This window comes from Ornithorhynchus anatinus, chromosome 2 (genome assembly GCF_004115215.2).
Source record: "Ornithorhynchus anatinus isolate Pmale09 chromosome 2, mOrnAna1.pri.v4, whole genome shotgun sequence".
Classification (NCBI taxonomy): domain Eukaryota; kingdom Metazoa; phylum Chordata; class Mammalia; order Monotremata; family Ornithorhynchidae; genus Ornithorhynchus; species Ornithorhynchus anatinus.
In genome coordinates, this window is record NC_041729.1 from 140,966,718 (window position 1) to 140,982,569 (window position 15,852).

The following is a 15,852-nucleotide window of genomic DNA, read 5'->3' on the forward strand; positions in this document are numbered from 1 at the left end:
GGGCAAAGCAGGGGTGGGAGAGAGGGTGTCAGCCTAGAAAACCCCCAGCACCCCCACCCGGACCCTGCCCTCAGTCCTCGCCCCCTTCCCTCCCCGGTGGACGTGTGATCAAGGCTACCTCCTCCAGGAAGCCTTCCCAGATCCCCACTACCACCTCCACCACCTCCCCAACTCTCTGGGGCCTCTCTGCATCCATCACATCCCTATGGCAGGAAGGAGAAGCCTGCCCTCGGTGTCCGCCACCCCATTAACCGCCACCCAGGGTGCCCGGCCCCGACATACCCAGGTAGACGAGCATGGCCTCCATGGACAGATGCTTCTTGACCACCAGGTGGCTGTCGGTGCCAAGCCCATGCACGATGGGGAGCACCTTCTCCGAATGGTGCAGGGGCCGCTCTGGGCAGGGGGGGAGGGACAGGGGCATTAGGCCTGGGGGTGCCTGCGGGCACCTGTGGGTGCGAGGCGAGACCTCGTATCGCTGAGAGAAATGGGGCTTAGACTGCAGCAGGAAAGAGTGGGGTGAGACCCAGGGAGGAACTTCCTGGAATTGGGAGGACATGGGAGGAAGAGGGGAGGAGAAGAAGGGGAGAAAGAGGTAGGAGGGGGAGAAAGGTGAAAGGGGAGGGAGAAAAGAGGATGGAGAGAGGGCAGAACAGAGGAGGGAAAGAGAGAAGGGGGCAGGGCAGGGGAAAAGGCAGACACCAGTTGGTCAGGGTTTTCTGCCAAAAGGTTTTTCCCGGGAGGAACTTGAGACAGGGGAAAGGGTGGTGGTAATCCTGAGGGACACCAAGGTGGCCCCCAGCCTCCCACAGGCACCAGAGACACTGACACCCCATCTCCGCTGGCTGGTTGGGGCCTCCTGGCCGGCAGGGCTCCCGATACTTACCGGCTTCCTCTCGCTCGCTGACCTCAAAACAGCTCCAGTAATCTTTGTCCTTCATCCCCACTTTCCGCCGGTCTAGGATCTCCCAGACCAGCTCCCCCGCCGTCATGGCCGCCGGGATCTGGTGTCAGGTAGGGTTCGGGGGGAGGAGAGGAGGTGGTCACAGACAGCCATACCCTGAGGCACTGCACCCCCACCCCAGCCAAGCTGATTCCCTCCCCGCCGCCCAGGAACAGAATTAGGGGATCTGTCTGCTAGGGAAGGGTCTCTTCTAGGCAGAGCTGGGCTGCACCTCACCTTAACATGCTGCTCAGCCTCTGTCTTCTTCTCCTCCAGGTACACGGTGCAGATGAAATCCCCAGCATGCTGTGGGGCAGGAGAGGGAGAAGAAAGAGAATTACTGACTGGAGGACTCAGGCTTCCTGATTTCCAGACAAAAAATTTCCCAGCACCTGGGAACAGAGATAATAATAATGGTATCTGTTAAGTGCTTACTAAACTCTTTGAGGGCAGAGATCCTATCTACCAACTCTTGAATTGTATTCTCCCAGTGCTCTGCGCTCCAAAGGGCTCAATATATATCACTGATTGAGTGAAACAAGATAATCAGGGTAGACACAGTCCCTATCCCACACAGGGCTCTCAGACTAAGGTGGGGTTGAATCCTCATTTTACAGATAAAGAAAATAAGGCAACAGGGAAGTGACTTGACCAGGGTCACACAGCAGGCAAGTTGGGGAACTGGAATTAGAACCCAGGTCCCTTGAACCCCAGGCCTGTGCTCTGCTTCTTGGATGGCCTTTGGGAGGGATGGTGTCAGGTGGGGAGGTTAAGATGAGTCCCTCAGAAACCTCAACTGGAAACCTCTACCCCTCTTGGAGGTTTATCGGTGTGGTGAGAAGGGACACATCAAAGAACCTCTCAAAGACCCTATGGAAGAAGAGCCCAGATTGACCTGGCCTTAGTCATTCATTCATTCAATCGTATTTATTGAGCGCTTACTGTGTGCAGAGCACTATACTAAGCGCTTGGAAAGTACCATTCGGCAACAGATAGACAATCCCTATCCAACAATGGGCTCACAGTCTAGAAGTGGGGAGACAGACAACAAAACAAAACAAGTAGTCAGGCAACAATACTATCAAAATAGATATATGGAATTATAGATTTATACACATCATTAATAATATAGAGTAATAAATATGTACAAATATACACAAGTGCTGTGGGGAGCAGAAGGGGATAGAGGAGAGGGAGGGATTAGGCGTGATGGGGAGGAGAGGAGGAGCAGCGAAGGTCCCCATGGTAGCATGACCAGTGGCAAGAGCACGGGCCTGGGAGTCAGAGGTCATGAGTTCTAATCCTGCCTCGGTCACTCGTCTGCTTTGTGACCTTGGGCAAGTCACTTAACTTCTCTATGCCTCAGTTACCTCATCTGTAAAATGGGGATTGAGACTGTGAGCCATACGTGGGACAACCTAATCACCTTGTATCCTCCCCAGCACTTAGAACATAGTAAGCACTTAACAAATACCACAATTATTATTACTTATTATTACTATGAGGCAATGGAGAAGGAAAAGGTCTCAGTCCCTGAAAGGTCATGGAGAGGAGAAGGGGGCTCGGTCCCCATGGGGGATGTAAAGGAGAAGGGGGCTCAGTCCCTGAGGGGAAGGGGCCTTGGTGCTCACTGGGTGATGGAAAGGAGAAGGGGGCTTGGCCCCTGCAAGGTAATTGTGAGGGAAGGGGGCTCGGTCCCTGTGGGATGACAGATGAGATGGAGAAGGGAAGAAGGATTCTGGGCTGAGTCTAAATATTGTGGGGGGGGGCGTGGGGGTGAAAGAGTCTGTCAGGTGCTTTGGGGTGGCCCTAACGGAGGTAGAGGTCCCTCAGCTGCTTCTCAGCCTGACTCCCTGCCTCCCTCCTCCCTCGTCTCTGACCAGATCAAGCAGTTTCTAGTCAAGATTTGGAAAGGCTGATAGTGGTGGCTTTCTGGCCCGCTCACTTTTGGAAGTCTATCCTCTCCCAAACTTGAATGGGAAAGTGGGGAGATTAGCAGGAAGGGGGGGGCAAGGTGGGAGGCTGAGAGGGTTACTAGGGATGGGGAGGGGGTGGGGAGTCACCTGGGTCCCACTGGATGAACCGGCCACACGCATCTTGATGATGGCAGCGATTTCCTCTCGCTGCTTCCGCAGCTCCCGCTCATCCACCTGCTCCAGCATCACGCGGGCACAAGTGAGGGAGAAGCCCTTGTCCCCCCGAACCCAACCACAGGGTGCTGAACAACTGCCCCTGGGGAGGGGGGCAACTGATACGAATCCACGTACCCCATCTTGCACACAAAGGATCACACACCAAAGTGACCCCACACAGCCATGCACACAACTGCATCTGTACCACTCCATGCTTGCAGACCTGACAGCCACAGCCCATTCAGGCCACCCCCTCCTCCATCCCACCGGTCAGCCTGGTGCTCCCTTCTGCCTCCATGGGGCAGTCTCAGAGGTTGGTGAGATCCGAGAGCAGAGATGGGGAGGAGGAGCAGAGGATAGAATACAGGGGGTAGATTTAAAGGGGTAGAGAGGAAGGGCAGATGGGCGAGGAGGGTATTTTCGTACATTGAAGACCACCACGTAGTGGCTAATAAGGTCTTCCACCACCAGCCCAGCCTTGTAGTCCTGCCCATCGGTCTGAAATAGCGTTGGTCCAAACACAATGGCCAGGTTGTGTGTGGTCATCTGGTTGCTATCCGAGAAGCACTGGACGCTGTGGGGAACAAGGCCGACTCTGGATTGGAGGGGGCTCTCTCCACCCTGGTCTCCTGCCTGTCCCAAGTGCCACCACTGGCCCATGTCCTTCCCAGAACCCTCTGCTCAATAGCTCCCCCTCCGGGAAGGCTTCCCCAATTGATCCACCCATTCAATCTAACCCACCACCATGTTCCACCTGTCTCCCTCAAGTCCACTTCATCATGGCTAGGTGACCGTCTCTGTGATGTGTCTACCCCATCTCTTCGGTCAGGAATTCCCCAAAAGGGATAGGACTGAGAAAGATCCTGGGGTCTTCGTGGACCCCACTCACCAGTAGAGGTGGTTGATCAGCGCCTTCACAGTGGCACGGTTCACAGGGGGCAGCTGTGCCAGGAGGTTCTGGTACCTTGAGATCTTCCTTTGTTCATCCTCAATCGCTGAGGTCAGGAGGGGTCGGGGGAGGAGACAGAATCAGGGTATCCCCCAGCTTCAATTAAATCTCGGTGCCCAGGGGGCTGGGGATCTGGGTCCCAGCAAACCAAGGAGCTCCGGTTACTGGATGGGGACCACCAGGAGTTGCTGACACTGGTCTCCCCAAGTCCAGGACATGGGGGAGCTGATGAGCAGGGAGCAATTTGTGCTAAAAGCAGCCCCCACCCTGTCACGCCCGGCAGACTCGGATCCCAGGAGGAGCCTCCTGTGTAGGGGTGAGGGAGAAGAAGGAGGAGGGGAGAGAGGGTTGTAGGGGCAAGGTAGGGGGCAGTCTGTTGGGGGACACGTCCTCCCTACCTGTGGCATCCAGCCAGACCCTGCCCAAGTCCCGGGTGAAGAGCCCATCCGGCAGTTCCCGGAAGAAGCGTTTGAGGGCCGATGAGACGTCATCCACGTGCTGCTCTCCCTCTTTGAGTCGAACGCTGCGGGCGTCCTGTCTCAGGGCATTCAACAGCTGCTGGGTCTTCGATGTCTGCCCGCACTTCCGGTAGAGCCCCTCGGAGGTCAGCCCTGGGATCAGCGACCGGGGGTGGGCAATGATTGGGGCAGTTAGAATGAGGCGAGAAGGAGGAGGAAGGATGGAGTTAGGTGATCTCCCCCACGGCCCGCCTGACCCTGTAGCTCCCCCCACCCCCATCGGCCACCCTCGGCCCCCGCTGACCACACTGGGTGAGGTAGTCCACGCAGCGGTACACGATGACTGGGATGTCGGAGTCGCCCAGCTGCTGCTGGGACAAGGTGTCCCCCGAACTGCCTGCTGCCTTCTGGATGGCGCTGACCCAGCCAGCAAAGTCCAGCTTCCGCTCCCCCTGAATGTACAGTGTCCTGGAACGCAAAGGGGTGGGGTCTTTGGCTGATGGACCTCCCCGGCCTGGATCCTTTCTGCCTGGGGCTCCTTCCCACCCTGGGGTCACCGATCCCCAAGTCTGAGCCGGTGTGGCCAGATCCTGGGCCCTCCGGTACCTGCTCCTCTCCCCGATCTCGGTTAGGACCTGGGCTGGGGGATGCGACTGAGGATCTGGGGACCCTCACCCCAAAAAGGAGATGCCCAGCCCTTCCCATCCCTACACTACCCCTAGTGCTGCCCCTTCCCACACTTGTCTCACCTCCCCCCGAAAATTTCCCTGCCTCTCTCCACCGCCACCTTGTCTCTCCCCACCCCTGCTCCCACATTGCCCTTTCTCACCTCCGCCGCTCCACCAGCACCAGCTCTTCCCCCTCCCCCTGGATCGCTGCAGGCAGAAGGAAGTTAGGTGGGGGGATTGTCCAGAGGAACCCTCCCCACAGGACGGCCATCCCCTGAGCCAGAGCCTCTTGGTGGAAGGGGGTGCAGTCCCTGGGCACACAACTCAAGCGCTTATTACAGTGTAATAAATACGACAGAACACCTCAGTGACCTGCACAGACATGAGCCTAGAGACCCCAGTCTGGGTCCGGTGGGAAGGATAGGGAGGTGTGGAAGCAGGATCTGCCAGGGGGAGGGCAAAGGACCCAGTGACCTGCCACACACATGGGGCCAGAGACCCAGACTGGGGCTGGGAGGACAGGGGGAGGCAGTAGGTAGACGAATCGGGGAAAGGGGCAGGGTTTCCGGCAGGGGTGGCCACCTACACAGTTCCTGGAGCTTCTGGAGGTGCAGGGCTTCCTCTTGGCCGCTGTCTGGGAAGACGGCGTAAAGCAGGGAGCCGGCCAGGGCAAACCAGCCTTCCTGTGGTCGCTCCAAGCTCAGCCCCCCCTTGCAGGGCAGGCGACCAAGACGTTCAAAGTCGTGCTGCAGCAGCCTCTCCGCCCACAGGGGCACGAACAGCTGCGGGAGCAGGGAACAGAGCCGGGTCTGTCTGCCTGTCTGTCTGTCCGTCTGAGTGTGAGTGTCCACATGCCTGTCCGTGTACATGTGCCCGTTGCCCTGGTCAGACGGTCAGTCCCCGGCAGGGGGGAATTGCGTCCTTCTCTCCCTCCCGCCAGCAGCTAGTTTGCCTGTCCCGTGGGGCTGGACCAGAAATTTCAGCCACTGTCCCTCTAGAACAGGGCCCTCCTGCCATGCACATCTGAAACCACCACAGTTCGGTGACCGGCCATCATCTGGAGCCCTGCCAAGGTCCCACCTACTGACCTTTGCGATGCATTTCACCCACTCATGGGCCTGCTCGGCGTTGTCCACCCCGAACAGGTAGAGACGCTCCCCCTCAGTGTAGACCTCAAAGGTGTGTTCCAGGCTGCGGGGGCCAACAGCTTCTCAGTCCACCTGCCCTCCCGACCTTCTCTACCTGTGCCCCTGCCCACCTCCTCCCCAGGGTCAGCTCCCCCTACCATTTGCCCTCCCATCCTGCCTGCCTCCAGCGCCTGGGGGCCACACCGATGTGAGGCCAAACCCACCTCCCCACACGCCAACCCCAAAACCCCTTGCCCCATCTGCCCCCAACTCCAAAACTAAACTTTCCCCTTCCCTTTGTAGTACCCAGCTCAGCTGTGGGGGAGGGGGCCACAGGGGCTGGGAGGGTCACTCACCAATTTTGCTGAGGTTGGGGATGGGAGATAGAGAGAGAAAGAGGGGATGGGGAAAAGTAAAAGAAACAAGGGGGAGAGGGGGAAGGCTATGGAGGCTGCAGCTCTCCTGCCAGGGCAGGGCTGGCTGGCTAGCCCCAGGGCTAGTTCCGTGGCTGGAAGTGTGGGGTCCAGGCTCACCCATGGGTGTCGGGGGGATGGAACACCAGGCAGACAATCTCGCCGGCCCGGATCTCCCCGCTGGGGGTGGCTACCCGTTCATTCTCGTAGTAGTTGAGGGACCCATCGCTGAGAGTGCACCAGCGGCGGCTGAATTCTGTGGAGAGAGTATGGGGGGGAGGAATGGCTCTGAACCTCAAGGCTGCTCCCTCCCTGTTAGCCAATTCCAAGCTGCGGGGCCCTGGGGGGATGGGGGTAGATGGAGAGGGAGATGGGACCCAGATGGACCAACTGAGGAGGAGGGAGGTGTCCGCTAAGTGATCAGAGAAGGGACTTGGGGGAGGGGGACAGGGACAGGATGGAGGTTTAGGGGAGGACAGCTGGGTGGGTGGGTGGGGACTTGCAGGGGATGGGACAAGGGTCTGGGGGAGGATGGCTGCAGGGTGGGAGATTTGAGAGGGACGAGTCGGAAATCTGAGGGAGGACTACTGCGTGGAGGTGGGGACAAAGATCTAGGGGAGGAACTCCTGGGGAAGGGTTGGAGTGGGGGGGACTGGCAGGAAGGGTGGAGGTAGGGGCTGGGATGGAGATGTGAGGGCCAGGATACAGAGGCAACTGAGGGGCCTGAGGTGTGGGAGAGGGTGGGATGGGGAGACCCTAGATGGGTGTGTAGAGATAAGAGAATGACGATGGAGAGGGGGGGTGGATGTGGGGTGGGTGCAGGGCTCTGTCCCAAGAGCCAGACCATAAAACTGCCCCTCCTTTCCTCCCTGCTTCCATCTGCCCCCCACACACACACCAACCTCCCCAGCAGCAGAAATTTCTCCCCATCTCCAGGGCATGGATGGATTCCCCTTGACCTCCCTCTGGCCCCAGCACCCACCTTCCCGGGACCGACGCTCGCTCTGGGGTCTGGCCACCGAGGCGGTCTTGTAGAGGAAGCCGGAGTGGTTGACTGACGGCACAGTGACCGAATAATGCTTGTCCAGGCCACCCGTGTTCAGACGCGGGGTCTCTGTTGGTGGTGGTTTTGGGAGGTTGGTCAGAGCAGGCCCAGACCATCAGCCTCCTCATTCATTCAGTCATATTTGTTGAGCGATTAATATGTACAGAGCACTGTACTAAGCACTTGGAAAGCACAATACAGCAATAAAGAGAGACAATCTCTGCTCACAACGAGCATACAGTCTGGGGGGAGACACACATCAAAACAAGTAAACAGGCATTAAAATAAATAGAACTACAGATACAAAGGCAGCAATATACACGAATAGAATTATAGATATATGCATAAGTGCTGTGGGGCAGGGTGGGGATGGGAGGAGAGCAAAGGGAGCGAGTGGAAGTGACGTGGAAGGGAGGGGAAGCTGAGGAAGAGGGGGCTTAGTCTGTACCCTGGGCCAAGGTTCAAATTTCAGCCACAGTGGTATTCAACCCTGGTGCTGACACTCCCATTAACCGACCAGAGGAAGTTGGGGCTCCCTCTTCCAAAGGGGCAGGACATCCCCTCTGTCCTGCACCCCTGGGGGAGGAGGGGCAGGGGCTCTGGGGAGAATCGATACATATGGGGTCCCCTCTCCTGCTCCACTGCCCTGTGTCCGCCCCTCTGCCACGGGCCTGCCTGACCTGAGAGCCTCGATGGTTGCGGGGATCCCCGCACAGCAGCCAGTCAAGCTTGAGCTCCAGGATGCGGGCCATGACGCCCTTCAGGGAGAGCAGATCGTTGATGGAGCCGAAGAACTCCTCAAGCTTCCCCACTACTCAAGGGCTGGGCAGTGGGACTGCCTTGTGCCAGATCTCCCACCCTTCTCCAACCTCCTGAGCCCAGATCTAGTTGGGACACTTGAATGGCTTTCCATAGCCCCCCATCCAACACCGTACACTCCATCCAACCCTCAATATTGAGGGACGGTGTGGTCTAGTGGAAAGACCCCGGGTCTGGGAGACAGATAACTCGGATTCTAATCTGGGCTGAGGGACTGGACTGCTCTCTGACCTTGAGCAAGGCACTTAACTTCTCTGTTCCTGTTTCTTCATCTGTAAAATCAGGCTTAAAAACCTGCCCTTCCTTCCCTCTTCAACTATAAGCCCAGTGTGAAGCAAGGACTTTATCTGACCTGATGATCTTGTTCCTACTCTAGTACTTAGTACAGTGCTTGGCACATAAAAGGCAATAATCATTATTATTACCAACTCCCCAACCCTCCACCCTATATCTTTTACATTCCCTTATAGCATACATCCACACACACAAAACACCTAAATATATCAGACCATGAGCAGTGTCTCTGGGTCAAAGGTCACCCCATCCTCTCCACTATTCCAACTTGAATGGGGCACCAGGAGACTTGGAGGCACTGTACAACGGTTGCCCTCTCGGCCCCACCAGAACCCATGGCACACTGGCATCCCTGGCCCCACCAAGACCACCAGCACTCCTATGCCACATCAGAATCATCATTCTCACCAAACCCCCATCCCCACCAAACCCCCACCACAATCCCCGTTCCCACTGAACCCTCATCCCTACCAAACTCCTGTCCCCACCAAAACCCCCTGTCACACAAGCACTCCCACGCCACACCAGAACTCACGCTCAACCAGGACCCTAGGCCCCACTGAAACCCTAGCTTCATGGGCACTCCGGCCCCACTGACACTTCCTACCCTACCGAATCCCCATCCCTGTCTCCACCAAAACCCCATCCACCCCGAAACTCATCCCCACCAAAATCCCATCCCCACCAGACCCATCCCCCAGGACCCAGTCCCACAGGTATTCACATGCCACACCAGAACCCTGGCCCAACCGTCACCGCTGGCTCCACCAAACTCCCATCTCCACCAAAACTTTGCCCCCACCAGAACTGCAAATTCCACTGACATCCCCATCCACAGTGAACCCCTATCCCCACTGAAGCCTCATCCCCTGTCCCCTCCAGAACCCTTGTCCTCACCAAATCCATCTCCACAAGAACTGCAAGTCCCACTGGCACCCTGGCCCCACAGGACGTATCTGATCTCTGCTCACACACACCCTGGCACATCCACAGACCCACCTGCTTATGTGTGTGTGTGTCTCTCTCTCTCTCTCACACACACACACACAATTATAGACTTACCCGAGGGGTGCTGTTACTCAGAAACACTCATACAGACACACGGATACCAATTACAGCTGGTTGTTCTGAAAGACAGCCACGACTGAGAGGCAAAAACATACCCACACAGAGACACACACACACACACACTCTCTCTCTCACACACACACACACATACACACACAGTCACTCTGAGGCAAGTGCTTTTCAGGAATAGCATGGCACAGTGGATGGAGCACAAGACCTGGGAGTCAGAAGGACCTGGGTTCTAATCCCTTTCTGCCACTGTCTGTTGTGGGGGCTTGGGCAAGTTAATTCACTTCTCTGTGTCTCAGTTTCCTTATCTGTAACATGGGGACTGAGACTGTGAGCCCCATGTGGGAGAGGGATAGTGACCAACCCAATTTGCTTGTACCCACCCCAGTGCTTAATACAGTGACTGGCACTTCACAAATACTATTTGTGTCAGCCTCGTCTCTGATCTCCCATGCTCCTGCCTCTCCCTGTTCCAGTCTATTCTTCATTCCGCTGCCCGGATCATCTTTCTACAGAAACGCTCTGGGCATGTCACTCGCCTCCTCAAAAACCTCCAGTGGTTGCCTACCAACCTTCGCATAAAACAAAAACTCCTCACTCTTGGCTTCAAAGCTCTCCATCCCCTTGCCCCCTCCTACCTCATCTCCCTTCTCTCCTTCTACAGCCCACCCCATACACTCCACTCCTCTACCCTGAACCTCCTCATGGTCCCTCACTCACACCTGTCCTGCCGTCAACCCCTGGCCCACGTCCTACCACTGACCTTGAATGCCCTCCCTCCTCACATCCACCAAACTCTCTTCCCCTCTTCAAAGCACTACTGAGAGCTCACCTCCTCCAAGAGGTCTTCCCAGACTGAGCCCTCCCTTTCCCTCTGCTCCTCCTCCCCTCCCCATCCCCCCTACTCCCTCCCTCTGCTTTTCCCCCTTCCCCTCCCCACGGCACTTGTGCATATTTGTATATATTATTTATCACTCTATTTTGTTAATGATGTGTATAAATCTATGATTCTATTTATCTTGATGATATTGACGCCAGACTACTTGTTTTGTTTTGTTGTCTGTCTCCCCCGTTTAGACTGTGAGCCCGTTGTTGGGCAGGGATTGTCTCTATCTGTTGCCAAATTGTACATTCCAAGCACTTAGTACAGTGCTCTGCACATAGTAAGCGCTCAATAAATATGACTGAATGAAATGCCACAATTATTATATTATTATTACTAGTTATAATAATAATAATACAAACATGCACTTATTTGCACACCCAGGCACCCTCACACACATGGCTTTACTTGAACCACAATGGTGGTTGTTCCTTGGGAAGATACGAACATCCGCCGCACCTCTTTGTGCGCTCATGCATATGTGCACCCCCCCGCCACATGCATACACAGAAATACTGTGGGTGTTTCTTAGAAACACACATGAGCTTGCACATGCACATGCATGCGCGCACACACACACACACACACACAGCTATACCAGATTTGCAGTTCTCGGGTTCCCATGCATGTGTACCCAAAGACCCACATGTACACACAACTAAACCTGATGTGTAGGTATTATTCACGAGAAGCAGCATGGCTCAGTGGAAAGAGCCCGGGCTTGGGAGTTAGAGGTCATGGGTTCGAATCCCAGATCTGCCACTTGGCAGCTGTGTGACTGTGGGCAAGTCATTTAACTTCTCTGTGCCTCAGTTACCTCATCATTAAAATGAGGATTAACTGTGAGCTTCATGTGGGACAACCTGATTACCCTATATCTACCCCAGTGCTTAGAACAGTGCTCTGCACATACTAAGCGCTTAACAAATACCAACATTATTATTATTATTCAGGAATGCAGACATGCGCATGCATGCACATGCACACACTCACACAGAGCTGCACCCGAGCGCCTGTTTCTCAAGAACATGCATACACGGACAGGCACACAGTGTGGGGGTTCTTCGGCATGCACACACATACACACACGCTGAAGACAGCGTGCCCATTCATGGAGGGGAGGGGAGTCCCGGACCCCCCGATATCTGGCCCCCAGCTTTAGTGCCTGACAAGCAGTTGCAGCTAGCCTGCCCAGTGTCCCTGGGGGTTGGAAAGGGACCAGAGATGGAGCTGAGATGCTGGCTTTACGTCTGACCTCTGCTGGCAGGAAGCAGCCCCCCTACCGCCGCTGGTCTCTGGGCCTCCCTTCGCTGCCCGCCCTGGAGCCCCGGCCGGACAGGACGGGACCACTGTCGTCCCTGCCGGGCCACTGCTCTCCCCACGGGGCCGCTTCCCTCCAGGTGGCGGCCACCAGCCGGGAGGTGGCTCAGAGACTCACTGTCTCCACCGCAGCCGCTCTCAGCCGGTCCGGGCGGCCCGGGATGGAGCGGGGAGAGGCGGGAGGCCTGGCCAGGGGGAGGGGGAGGTGGGCGGCCCGGGCTGCGAGGGGTGAGCTGGGTGGACAGCTTGTCTTCCTGGGGCTCACGCTGAGGCCGGGGAAAAGGTGAGAGCAGCGTGACTTAGAGGAAAGAGTATGGCCTTGGGAGTCAGAGGTCATGGGTTCTAATCCCGGATCCGCCACTTGTCAGCTGTGTGACCTTGGGCAATTCACTTAACTTCCCTGTGCCTCAGTTCCTTCATCTGTAAAATGGGGATGAAGACTGTGAGCCCCACGTGGGACAACCTGATAACCTTGTATCTACCCCAGTGCTTAGAACAGTGCTTGGCACATAGTAAGGCCTTAGTAAATGCCATTATTATCATTATTATTATTACGGACCCAGGCCCGGGGACAGTGAGAGAAATGACAGTGGTGGCTGTACAGCTGGGAGGTGACAGCCCTTACCTGTTCTTCCCTTCACCTGTCTCTTGTCACCTATCTCCTCCTCTCCGCTCCCCATCAACAACCTCAGCCTCTCCTGCTCACCACTTTTCCTTCTGCCAAGGTCCCTGATGCTCTGAGAAGTTAGCACCCCTGTCTTTTGTGCTACTTTCCTCAGGAACATGCACAAGGGCACAAATAGGAACCTATCAGCCGTCCTCAAAATACACTTGTTTCTCTGGAGCATGCACTGTACATGCATGCGCGCGCACACACACACACACACACACACACACACACACACACACAGAGGCACCCTTACAGCCATACCCAAAGTGCGGTTGTTTCTCAGGAACACACACATATGCGCGGCCCTCCCCGGGCAAGAACAGCCATACCTAAAGTTGAGTTATTTCTCTGGATCTCTGTCTCTGTCTCTCTCACACACACACTCATGAACAAAGTAGAGTTGTTTTTCTGGTGTGTACACACATGCACACACACACACACACACACACACAAATATCCACACAGTCAAACCTGAAATGCAGTTGCTTCTCAGGAACACACAGACCTGCACATACCCATGCCCGAGGTACAGTTACAGTTGCTTCTCAGGACCGTGGGTGCACATGGACAGACACACATACACACACTCTCACAGCAGACCCCCGCACAGACATACCCGAAGTGCGGTTGTTTCTCAGGAACTCCATCTGCAGTCTCTGGCCGGCCTGCTCGGCGAGGTCCAGAGGGGTGGGGGCGGCCGGGTCCCCAGAGAAGCAGCTGACCTCGGCCCCGCAGAAGATGAGGGCCTGCGTCTCGGCCAGGTCCGAGGTGGTGACGGCGGCACACAGGGCCTGCGGACAGTGGTGGGCCAGGCCGGGTGTGACTCCCTCGGCCCGGGCAGCCGCAGCTTCAGATTTGGGGCCCGGCCCTCCGCTGGGAGATCAGGCCCAGCCCCAATCCGAAGCGCAGAAGGATCTGCATCTCCGACCACCCTGCCTGACCAGGCCGCCTGCCCACCCACCCACCTCCCTATTTACCTGCCTGTCCGCCCACCCGTCTGTCTCTTCGCCCGCCTGCCCGCCGTCAGTGACAGAAAAAACAACATAAATCGAGACAGGCGGGAAGACCCGGAGCAGGCGGGGAGATGGAACAGGGAATGGGAGGGGTGGAGAGGGACAGAGGGGGAAGAGAGGAGCAGAAGAGGAGGAGCGGTGGGTAAGGGGAACTTTGTCGGTTACCTGGTCTGGGACGTGTCCACCAGCCTCAGTCCAGAGGGGCTGGGGTTGGGGCAGGGGCTGTGTCTCCTACCCGCCGGGACTCAAGACTCAGGACCTGCCTGGTCTCTCCCTTCCCTGTCTCTTTCTCTCTGGATGGGGGACGGAGGACGGGAGGAGAGGGGAGGGAAAGGGAGAGAGGGGGCGGGCGGCGGGCAGCGGCTCCCACATGTGAATTCCTCGCCGCCGCGTGAGCCAATGGGAGCGGCCGGCTGGGAGGGGCTGTGACTTTCTCACCCCAACCCCAGGGCGGGCAGGACTGCCGGGGAGCCGGATGCCTGGGTCCCCCTTGGCTGAAAGGGGAGGGGGCAGGAAGCAGCTGCCCCCCACCCCCCCGATCAGCTTTGGAGCCAAAACAAAGACTCCAAGGGATGGGGGAGAGGGAGGAGGGAAGGGGGGAAGGGGTGAGGGAGGAGAGAAGGGAGAAGAAGAAAGGATCAGTGGAAGAGGGGGAGGATTGCCCCGTCTGCCTAGGGGTACGCAGCCAGACATCAGAGGGGATCCAGGAATCTCCAAGCCCCCGAAGCTCAACCCAGTGGCCATTTCAAGACTCCACTTGCCCCTCAGAGCTGGCCAAGGTGCAGCTTCTGTGGGTGACCCCAGATGGGGTCTGAGGAATACGGGTTGGAGAGGCAAGTTGGAGTCTAGCCTGGGCTCAAGATAGAGACCAGGCCCTCGTTCCCATATCCTGGATTCCCCGAACTCCAGGATCCCATTGGCAAGCCCCTCACCGCTAGCAATCTGGCCTGGGCCAGAGAGGGCAGGAGAGGCGGAGGGAGGGAGGGAGGAAAAGAGAGAGGAAGGGAGGGCGGGACACAGCCCAGGCCCCAAGCCCCAACCCAACATCCTCCACACAAACATCCCCAACCTCTAGAGAGCATCTTGGCCATTCCCCTGCCTTCAAGGGAAGCCCAGTCCAGCTGGATTGTATTCAAGTTGCCTGGCAGGGACCCGTGGGAGGGGGGAGGGGGGTCATGAGGTCAGAGGGGGTCAGGGGCTTGTCCAAGACCCCAGGGCTGCCTCCATCTGGGGCAAGGAGGAGAGACTATTTTTAGCCCCGTCTGGCCTCAGTTTTGTTGCCTGTGGCCAGGAGCCTCGGCCCTACGCCCAAACCCCTCCCCCGGCCGCCGGGGAAGGGGGCGGGAAAGCCCACCCTAGACGTCCCCCTCAGCCCCAGTTCTGGCTGGGAGGGTAGAGGCTGGAGGAATGGCCAAGGGGGGAGGAGGAGAAGGAGGGAGAAAGGAGCTGGGGGAGAGGGAGGTGGTCCCTGACAGGGAAACCGGGGCCCAGCTGGTATCCATGATCCGGCAGGAAATAGCAGCCGGCGGGCGGCTCCCCACTTTGGCAGCACAAGGGGATGGGGAGGGGTGGAGAGAGGAGACGAGGCAGAGACAAGAGACAGAACAGAGAGACGGGGGACGCAGGACACCGGAGGCGAAGATGAGAGATGGTGGTCAGGGGCCAGGGAGGGGGCCGGGAAGGGGCCGTCCACCCGGGCCTCCCCTCACTCACCCGGTTGAGCTCCTCCTGGTGGCCGAAGAGCGGGTGAAAGCGCCGGTACTTGCCCTCGCGGTATTTGGATTCCAGGTGGTGCCGCCGCTCCCGGCTGCTGCTGGTAGGCTCCAGGGCCTCACTGGGGGGCACGTTGGCAGCCCAGAAGCGGTTGCCCACTTCGTTACCCAGATGGTGGAAGAGCTGGGGGGTGGGGAACTGTTGACATCACACCTTCATCTCCACAACCTCTCCCTCCATTCTCTACCCCCTCCTCGGACCAGGAAGCCATGAGCCGGGGCGACCAGGGATCATACTCCCTCCCCTATCACGGCCCTTCACGATGATC

At 57.3% G+C, this 15,852-nt stretch overlaps 1 protein-coding gene across 8 annotated transcripts in view; it reads right to left on the reverse strand.

The window, feature by feature from the left end:
• The window catches only part of ARAP1 (ArfGAP with RhoGAP domain, ankyrin repeat and PH domain 1), a 90,149-nt gene that overhangs the window by 8,558 nt on the left and 65,739 nt on the right, over positions 1-15,852 (reverse strand). For all 8 annotated transcript variants that reach the window (XM_029057470.2, XM_029057472.2, XM_029057473.1 and 5 more), the window contains 15 exons: positions 15,525-15,707; positions 13,415-13,589; positions 7,673-7,804; positions 6,811-6,946; positions 6,239-6,341; positions 5,737-5,932; positions 5,312-5,357; positions 4,787-4,950; positions 4,423-4,635; positions 3,965-4,070; positions 3,502-3,649; positions 3,007-3,093; positions 1,181-1,249; positions 887-1,004; positions 283-396 (listed from right to left, as the gene is read on the reverse strand). In XM_029057470.2, the coding sequence (XP_028913303.1) occupies positions 283-396; positions 887-1,004; positions 1,181-1,249; positions 3,007-3,093; positions 3,502-3,649; positions 3,965-4,070; positions 4,423-4,635; positions 4,787-4,950; positions 5,312-5,357; positions 5,737-5,932; positions 6,239-6,341; positions 6,811-6,946; positions 7,673-7,804; positions 13,415-13,589; positions 15,525-15,707 (1,990 nt within the window). The remainder of the gene's footprint in view (positions 1-282; positions 397-886; positions 1,005-1,180; positions 1,250-3,006; positions 3,094-3,501; positions 3,650-3,964; positions 4,071-4,422; positions 4,636-4,786; positions 4,951-5,311; positions 5,358-5,736; positions 5,933-6,238; positions 6,342-6,810; positions 6,947-7,672; positions 7,805-13,414; positions 13,590-15,524; positions 15,708-15,852) is intronic.